The sequence below is a fragment of the Formica exsecta genome, unplaced genomic scaffold (assembly GCF_003651465.1).
Source record: "Formica exsecta isolate Colony F162 unplaced genomic scaffold, ASM365146v1 scaffold21, whole genome shotgun sequence".
NCBI classification, from domain to species: Eukaryota; Metazoa; Arthropoda; class Insecta; order Hymenoptera; family Formicidae; genus Formica; species Formica exsecta.
Genome location: NW_021849398.1, coordinates 3,178,385 through 3,188,848, shown reverse-complemented (window position 1 = coordinate 3,188,848; position 10,464 = coordinate 3,178,385). Strand labels below are relative to the sequence as shown.

Genomic DNA, 10,464 nt, shown 5'->3' with positions numbered 1-10,464 from the left:
ATATAATCTATATTAATATAATTTAATATAATGCGCATTTTATAAAGGCTATTGCTGATAGCGGACAAAAGAGAATTAAAAATGCTATTCTTTTTTGAAATTCTTTTGATCGTAGAATCAATGGAAATTACAGATGACAACTATTCAATCAAAATTTTATATTTTAGGGCCACCATTGTTCGTAAGAGCGATTCTCGGTGGAACGGCCGAGCTGCCATGCGATATTCGTCCACCTCATCGCAACGATTCCGCTATCTTGGTCGTCTGGTACAAGAGTGACGTCCAACCGATCTACAGGTAAGCTCTTAATCCTTGCTTTTTATGGTTATTGAGCAGAATCCTTACAAGTCAACGTGCATCGCATGCAAACAATCGTTAAATGTAGGGAACTATATATGAAGTCATAGTTTACGCCGTATCTGATATATTTTCTGGTTCGTTTCGCGATAATTTTTTTTTTTTTTAAGGAATATTAAATCTTTAAGGATTTAGCGATATTCCAGGACTAGTCGAAAGATACCAAAATTTTATTTGACATATTCTTAAATATGTAGAGCCGTACCAATGTTTAATGCAATACATTTCGAATTTTATTCGAATAATACTCATCTACGTATGAAAATCGACGAGAATAAGAGCAAAGTGCGAACGTATCAGAGAGAGCAAGAGAGCTGATGTTTTATTCAATGGTATAGTGATTAATTATTTCTTTCCTTTTCACGTCGTTTACCTACTTTTATCACTCATCTTTTCCAGCCGCATTGAGGTTAAAAGTTACTGCTACTTACAGAATCGTATAAAAAATAACGTCAGCACCCTAGATGTAGAATATGGCGGAGTAGGTGGCCAGTTACGAAATTGTCGAGTGGCATAATAAAAAACTTTTGCGGTTTTTTTTATTGCTTTTTTGATATCTAATTGATAATTATTTCCTCGCGCTGGTCTCATTCGCATTCGCCTTTATCACTTATCTCCTCGTCCCTCCTCGTATCGGGGTTAAAGTTACCACCGCGGCGCGGCTGTATAAAAAGCGAACCACCCTGGGATAATACAACCCGTGACCCGTGCTCGTTAAACGTCACGATAAGGGCGACGATAGGAAGAAGTCCCGCGCAAGCCTGGTCCACGTAAGCGATATTCACACGCGTGCTACACTCGCGTGTACCGAGTGCGGTGCCGCTTTCGTGTGTTGCCCGAGCTGGACGTCGATTTCTCGATGGCTGCGCTCGATACGAGCCGGCCCCTTTGCGAAAATGCGAGCTTACCCGAGCACACGAGTCCAGAGGCAGGGGCAAAAAAATATACAAACCGGAGAGAGGGCGGCTAAGGGTGACTCTCATATTTACGGCCTCTCTCCGCAAACATTCCACCGACCGAATAATTATTGCGAGCGTATTAAGCGGGGGCGTATCTATACCGGCTGACTAATGAAATTTAAATTGTAGGTCTGCCATTATCAAGAAACGCCAGAAAAATTTTGCTCGTGTTTATTTTTTCCAATTTTTTTTTACGTACAATGTATTACGTGAAATATAAGAGAAGGGATAATATTTTCTTTAATATTCGTTGCGCTTGTTGGGGACGGTAAAAAGTGATTAATCTCAGGATCCGAAAACTCGTCGTCTTAATATCAAAGTAAGTTTCTCGTAATCGTATGAAAATGCAATTAAACGCAGTTTCGCGAAATATAATCAAGCATCCCAAACCAACTCCGACATCGGTGTAATTAACTCCATGTTAGCATAAAACAAATAGCAACTGAGTTAGGGGATGGAGAGAAATCGGTTATACTGGGGGGACTATCCTAAACTTTCCTGGGTCAATCTCGAAAGTTTCGAACCTAAAAGTTTTGCTGCGTCTTTGATATTACGCCGAACGCCTAAACGTAAATACATAACGGAGCAAATATAAGTTTAAGTGAATATCCGAAAACGCGTTTGTGTGTGCCGTGCAATATTCCTCAAAACAGTTCTCTAGAATAGTAGTTTGAAAGGAGCATTTTTCGTTACGCGAAAATGTTGCAAATATTATTCTTCGATCGCACGAGGAAAAGCACTCGCGCGAGTAGGTACCGGCTACTAAAAGATTGCTCGCTGACATGCCGGCGATAGCCAGATAAAATCGTCGGATCGCGAGCCACAATTCACAACGTCGAATTGAAAGTCCGAATGAAAAAGCGACGGGTCGTTTGTTTGACGTTTTCCTCGATACGCTGACCGCAATCAAATCGGCAGGCATAGTCACACACTCGTCAGATAAATTTCTCCATTCCGCGCAATTGGCTGTCTGTCCTTCGAATAAAGTTGCAGACAAGACGAACGTGCCGGAACTGCTCGTTTTGGCGCGTACGACATTTTTTTTTTTTTTTTAGACTTAAAAAATAGAAGAAATATACACAACATAGAACGTGTGTTTTTTTTACGCACTTCAAAACCGCATAAAAATAGTAACTTCATGGATTGAAAAAATATTACACAAATGGGAAAAGATCTTGATCTAGGAAAAAATTAATATTTTATCTTATCTTTTATCGAAACTCTTTAAAGCGAAATAATCTACTTATTTAAATCCCAAAGAGAAAGAGGTGAATACACAAAGATAGTTGGAACGTATAGTTAAGTAAAAGTAATGAACTTTGTTACTAACAGCAAGAAATTTGAGTCTTTTGTCATTCTGATCATTTAATTTTTTAATGTAATTTCTATTTGCGTGTACAGTAAGGTAAAAAGTTTTAATCACGGAATTTATCCCGGGTGGAAACAATTGTCATGAGAGAAAGCACGAAATAGATAGATAGAGAGAAAAAAAGAATGATGCTGTAAGTACCAGATGTTACATGTACATTTGCAGATTAGAACAAGTAAAGAGCATATACATAGAAATTAAATTTCAAAATCTATTGTTTGCGACATCAAGAGTGATCTTTCTCTGCTCAGGTAACTATTTTCAAACCGACAATTAGAATATACAGTTGAAGCTGTCTGTTTCGATCTCAGTATTACTTCGTAGACAAGAACTTTTGCTCTTTCTATCTGTCATGTCTAAATTTGAAAGGGATCACGGAATGCTTTATTGAGTGGCGACCAAAGTCACGACCTAAAATAGATAGATGACTGCGACGAGTATATATCGCAGCTTGCAGCGAGATCTGTATGGTCGATTATTAATTTATAGACCATCGAGAGACACCGTGGTCTTAATCAAGTTAATTCACGGTAATCGGCTTGACGTCTCGTCGCTCTTTTCATTACGGTAATGCAAATGTAGCATCGATTAATGGGAAACCGGCGCGTCGGGACAGCCGGTTGGGAATTACAATGCGCATAAAGCGCAAGTAAACATCGATGTACTTCCGCCTGTTAACTCGGACGGCAATCGTAAATCGTTCATATCCTCTGTGGCGGATATGCCGATCTCTCGATGAATTCTATCACGTGAATCTGCCTCGATAGTATGACCCTCCCGGAATTACTTGGCTAAAGCGCAGTCGCGAGATGATGGAGTCGCGTGCTACGAAATTCGAAAGAAACAGAGACATGAGAAAACTAGGGGAGAAAACTGCTGATGTATACAAGGCACATTGGAAGACATTCCGCAAGATAATGGTGTATCGCACCGGTCGGTGATACGATTTAAAGGAAGCTACTTTGTCACAAACGCCCATCATATTTCACGGTCGCGGTACGTACGTTATTCGTCACGTAACCGATTTTCTCCCTAACGATTTTCGTCCGGCATTGAATACGTCGCGGGTGGATCCGCCTCGTAAATCACGTTAGATTGTAAAATTGACGCGAGTCGATAAATATATATCCGACCGTGCAGGACGATGACATTGTACGTCTCCGTGTGTCGTATCGATCCGACAGGAATCCGAAGGGAAGAAGCTCGCGTTTTGTGAAAAGAAATGTGGATCATTATTTTTACCGCAGGTTTAGCGCCGAATACGGCTGTAAATCATATTCGATGCTAATCTTGTGTTACTATCAAATGTCGTTTACATGCTAGAAAAAATAAAAGTATAAATTTGAATTAAGACAGGAGCACTTTTCGATAGAATGTTTCTCTTATCATCTTTCGATAGATCTTTCACGATTGATCAATTCTGGAACTTGAGGTAAATACAAAGGAAGTGAAACGGATTTTAATTGAAATAGCAAAAGAGCGTGTCAATGGGTAATATTTTCTCTTGTCTTGAATCGATATATCTCATCCTCGAAAATTGCTCTATATTAGTTGCTATCGGCTTTATTCATGGATACCTAATTTGCCAATCATTTTACTTTAGATATACCAGCAAATCGATATAAGGGTTGTCAGATAAATTTAATTAAAAACGGAGAGTCGATACGCGCGCGCAGTCTATATATACATATAATGCTATAAATATAAGCAATGATCTTCATAAATTTGATGCTCCCGTATTTTTATGTTCTTCGAGAAACTGAAACTGATCGCAACGCACTAAATATTGCCGCTTATCATAATTAAAGCAAATTATTATTGATTAAAGAAAAAAGAAAGCTGTTGCGCAATCTCGCATGATAAAATTAAATGAGTGTAATAAACTAATGTGATATACTGCATTGCGCGTTTAAATTATATTATTTGATATAATTTCACGATTTCTCTCCTCCTCCCCCATCCCATTTAATGATGTCGCAAAGCTTGAAATCTACTCGGCATAAAATCGGCTTACATCGGCTATACCGCATTACACGTTTTGTATTATGCAATCGCCCAATTCTGTTTCGGAATCCGCAAACTTTTAAGCATATTGCAGGGAGTCCACTCATATCTTGTAAAAAAATTTCCTGATCTTTCAGATATTTTTGCTCAAAGTTCCAGGAAGAAAATATTTTAAAAATTTTTCAGTGCGAGTTTCTAAAATAAGTTTTTTTATTGTATACATTTTCTAATGTTTTTCACTCATACGAAGGAAAAACATAAAGCCTCTTAAAGTTTCTAGTACTAAATTTATAAATGTACTGGAAAAACTAAATGACTTTTATAAAATAAATATTTTTCACTTGCATATAGAATTTTCATTTTTTTTTATCACAAAAAATTGCAATAAAGAATACGTACTGCATATTCAATATTTTATTAAGACATTGAATATGTATATATAAATAAACATAGATATACATTTATATTTTAAACACATAATTTACTTGGCTTGACTGTTTACAATATAAAAACAAAATTGTCAAAGAGAGGATTTTTAAAAGAAATTCTTTTATTTTTTCCATATTTTCCATATTTTTCCAGGAAGTAAATACCCTGATTTTGTTATAACGCCGCTTCGGTAAAGTTAATATGTATATATCGACGTTATATTAATATTATATTAAAATTCCTGAAAACCGCGAAAGTGCCGTAGCCACTACCGAAAACTTTGATCGTTTATATGGATACCTTGCTTTATAAAATCTTACGGATAAAATCTTTCTATTACAGCAAAATAATTTTAATTTTTAAAATTTTAAATACGAAGGAAAAGAATATCGTTAATATTGAATGCCCCGTTGAGTAGCGTCGATCGTATAAGCGGCGATTTTATATTATTTTGTAAATATATATCTCTTATACTTACTGCAGATATATGAGTGCTATATCCAAATTTCTGATATTCCAACCTCATTTCACGTCGGCTATTTTCCTGTATCCAGAGCTGTAGCTCTTTGTTGTATTTTCGTTGTCGCGTTCGTTCTCTGTGAAGTCACGAAATGTCATAAACGAATTCAATTTGAAGTTGAATTGGTGTACGCGAGCGTTTTCATTAACGTTAAATCTTCTATATGCGCGCACTCGTATATGCGGCGAGTGGCGATCGTTGCATTTTGCGTTATTACGAAACGCGCTTCGTTATGTATCCCATAATCACAGGTGGTATCAACTCGCCTGCTTTAGAAGCGTCGGGATGACGTCAATGTAACATTTACATTTTCATCTTTATAATCACGTCTCCGCCTGACGGAGCAGGATATATTTTTAAAGTTGCGATTACTATTCATGAAGTAAACTCACTAAATATTTCTTCACTTTATATACCTCTTCCAGTTACTCTCGAGATGATTTATGGAAAAGTTTACTGTGGACGGCGTTTATGAGACGTTACATTAATATTCAAGATGAAGTTAATCTAAAGAGTTTGAGAATATATAAAATATGGTCTCTCTCTCTCTCTCTCTCTCTCTTTTCAAAACAAAGGAAAAACGATACTCTTTTTGAAGAACTTACACACGAGGAACGTTATAATTCGCGGCGATTAAAAATAGAGATTTCTAAGGCGATATCTTCCTTCCGAGCGTCTGTTATAAATATCGGAAAGCCATTATACTCCCCGTATCGTGCAAACGGGGAAGAAGCGTCAGTTCTCACCCGACCGGTGTACGCCAACATGCTAATCTATCGCACATTTGCATTACTATTTCACCGGCAATTATCGCCGATCTCGTTCCTTAGCCCTTACACGATGCGATCGTATACACCTGAATGTTCGAAAATAGAAACAAAGACGGTCGCGCGATCGAGGAAAGAGGGATCGCAAACGGAAGACGTACACGTAATGGCTCTCCTGCCGATATAAATATTGCATAAGAGTTGTAGTTGCTGCATTCCGCGTGAGCCGCTGCAAAATGTTACATGCAAAACGAGACGTCTGTTATTTTTTTACTTAGCGACTCGCTTGCACGTTCCCATGCGGAGCATGTCATGTCGAGTAGAAATTTCGGAACGTTTTAGCGTGGAAGCCAATTGGCGGAGGTCCGCATACATAATGTTCTTTGTGTGCCCTTGGAAAGAGTAAATATATAATGAAACTTGTCGAGAGCTAATACTGACATTACAAGTTCATTATATTATGATTTATGCATCATATTCAAGCAGAATACCTAAGGAGATATTGACATTTCCATTTGCACCGTTACGCGTTTCTTTCTTGTTTTCTCTTTCCAATTGAAACACTTATTATATTATTATACATTAAATAATTTCTACTAATGTGACTTTCTTGTGATTATACCTATATACTTTTTCAAATCAGAACTGTTTGAAAAATTACGTCTATTTCGATATATAAAGATATGAAAAGTACGCTGTCTTGATTGATTGAATTTCGGAAATATAGATAAGAATAAACTCTGTACTGTTTATCTTATAATTAGTATCAGTTAATGTTACAATGTACAAACTAGGAGAAGAAGGTTAACGTCTACATTATCTGATGGACATAAAATATTTAACTAAAATGGCTATACAATTTGTTCGACGCGTGACAGTATATCATACGAAAATACAAACAAAGCTATAAAAAGGGAACATCATGTTTCCTTGTCACTTTCGCGCGATCTTTCTCGTCTTTGTGCAAACATTGTGTGTTTGTATAATTCATGTGTATTTTAGGTACGTATGTGTGTATGCTTTAGTAAAGGTTTCTGTAGAGTAGGTGGGGCCGAATTTCTCTCTCTCTCTCTCTCTCTCTCTTTTCAAAACAAAGGAAAAACGATACTCTTTTTGAAGAACTTACACACGAGGAACGTTATAATTCGCGGCGATTAAAAATAGAGATTTCTAAGGCGATATCTTCCTTCCGAGCGTCTGTTATAAATATCGGAAAGCCATTATACTCCCCGTATCGTGCAAACGGGGAAGAAGCGTCAGTTCTCACCCGACCGGTGTACGCCAACATGCTAATCTATCGCACATTTGCATTACTATTTTACCGGCAATTATCGCCGATCTCGTTCCTTAGCCCTTACACGATGCGATCGTATACACCTGAATGTTCGAAAATAGAAACAAAGACGGTCGCGCGATCGAGGAAAGAGGGATCGCAAACGGAAGACGTACACGTAATGGCTCTCCTGCCGATATAAATATTGCATAAGAGTTGTAGTTGCTGCATTCCGCGTGAGCCGCTGCAAAATGTTACATGCAAAACGAGACGTCTGTTATTTTTTTACTTAGCGACTCGCTTGCACGTTCCCATGCGGAGCATGTCATGTCGAGTAGAAATTTCGGAACGTTTTAGCGTGGAAGCCAATTGGCGGAGGTCCGCATACATAATGTTCTTTGTGTGCCCTTGGAAAGAGTAAATATATAATGAAACTTGTCGAGAGCTAATACTGACATTACAAGTTCATTATATTATGATTTATGCATCATATTCAAGCAGAATACCTAAGGAGATATTGACATTTCCATTTGCACCGTTACGCGTTTCTTTCTTGTTTTCTCTTTCCAATTGAAACACTTATTATATTATTATACATTAAATAATTTCTACTAATGTGACTTTCTTGTGATTATACCTATATACTTTTTCAAATCAGAACTGTTTGAAAAATTACGTCTATTTCGATATATAAAGATATGAAAAGTACGCTGTCTTGATTGATTGAATTTCGGAAATATAGATAAGAATAAACTCTGTACTGTTTATCTTATAATTAGTATCAGTTAATGTTACAATGTACAAACTAGGAGAAGAAGGTTAACGTCTACATTATCTGATGGACATAAAATATTTAACTAAAATGGCTATACAATTTGTTCGACGCGTGACAGTATATCATACGAAAATACAAACAAAGCTATAAAAAGGGAACATCATGTTTCCTTGTCACTTTCGCGCGATCTTTCTCGTCTTTGTGCAAACATTGTGTGTTTGTATAATTCATGTGTATTTTAGGTACGTATGTGTGTATGCTTTAGTAAAGGTTTCTGTAGAGTAGGTGGGGCCGAATTTGCAGTCGGGCAAACACAGTGATGCTATAGCGAGTTGAGTCAGACGTCGACTTTGGGCAAAGTTAAGTCCACCAGACAATGCAAAATGTAAGACTTAAGTCTTTAAGCGTATTGATCGGACCACACCGAGCAATGTTTGCTTCTCCCGATATAAGGTCCAGTTAAAAATAATTGCAAGATCGATTTGAGTCACATTAGAGATCGTAAAAATGCGTGTGTTTTAGAATTAATTCTAAAAATAAGGTTTTATAGTATACATTTATTTAAATTATGTAATATTTAATTAAATTAAAATAGAAGTAAGTGAAAGATGTTCTTGAAAACTAAAATTTAAAGGAACTAGAAGAACTTTTAAAATTTCCGATTACCTCAATTACGTTAATTAAACGTTCAAAGAAACATATTTTAATTAGTCTGACATTTAAAACTTCAACGTAAAGTTTTACAAAATCAAAGATACTAGTACAAGGTAATGCCGTAGATAATAATAGATAACGAATAAGATAATGACATTATGCTTCCGCACAATTTTTTCCGATATGTGTGTTGTTTCATCGCTGACAAAACCGTTGTTTAATTGAACTCTCGGACTCTCGAAAATCTGCCTGTCGATATTTCCAAATGTAACTTCAAATCTAACTCCTCTAACGTCATTTGGTAGTCTCATCACGTTTTTTCAGTCTCGCTACACGAGACCAGACTGCTCTCGTAACTGCTATTAGCTCGACCATGCTTGTCCGTCTACGGACTGCCAGTCCGTCCGTCTAGTTCGTACACGCACGGAAGCCGTCATTTCGGTTTGACGAATTTTGATTGAATTTACCATTGAAAGCCTTTGATAAAATGCGCCGCGCGTAATGGGTAAAAAATCCCTGTCAGGAAAATTCCTCGCAAAAAATATCGACGATTGACGACGGTGACGGATGGTAATTTCCCGACGCATTGATATCGTCTGATAACGCGATTATCCATTTTGGCTTCGCGACTTTGATGAGCGACGCGCATTGCATATTTCGCGAGAGAATCGGCAAAAAAAAAAAAAGAAAAGAAAATACCGCAAGTTGGAAAAAATGAGCGGTCGAAGAGTCGACGAGAAAGCTTCTGCGCCCGAAAGCGGTTAAAGTTAGAGGAAGTTAACGTAGAACGACACACATACCGCTCGGCCAGTTCGCATTCCGGATAATTGCGGAGCGCTATGGAAGTCGCGCTATCGCAGGAGGTCTGGCCGAGCGCAATTACAGTCTCTGTTTCGCGAAAGTCGCGCTGGACCACGTTGATGTACGCAGCGGCGAAATATGTAATCGCCGCTCGAAATGGCTCGCGAGATAAAGCGTGGCAGAAATTATGAATTACGTCGGGCCACGGTGTAATCGTTACGCCGTGCCACGGAAATGTGGCATAATCGCTGAAACCGGAATGGTAGGTCAAGAGAGCACGAGCATATATTCGGAAGAAACCCTAGCCGAGGATACGACGCGTGTGTCCGCTGCTTAATAGCTCGATAGCTCGTCTCGAAATTCCAGGAGCGGCGAGAGCGGACAACACGTGACAAATAATAATTGCCGGTGTCGTTCTCGGTTTTCCGGAATAATATGCACGGTAAACGATATCAACCGACATTCGCATCCGCCTCCTAGCAGCGCACTTTCGCCTAATGCAATGGCATCCGGGTTCGCGTTTTGTCGACATGCATATTTATAAAAAAAAAAAAAA

The 10,464-nt window shown here is 37.9% G+C and overlaps 1 protein-coding gene across 2 annotated transcripts in view; it reads left to right on the top strand.

Annotated features, from left to right (window-relative positions):
- Positions 1–10,464, top strand: part of LOC115235084 (nephrin-like) — a 397,929-nt gene that overhangs the window by 308,337 nt on the left and 79,128 nt on the right. For both annotated transcript variants that reach the window (XM_029806647.1, XM_029806646.1), the window contains one exon: positions 168–297. In XM_029806647.1, coding sequence (XP_029662507.1) covers positions 168–297 — 130 coding nt within the window. The remainder of the gene's footprint in view (positions 1–167; positions 298–10,464) is intronic.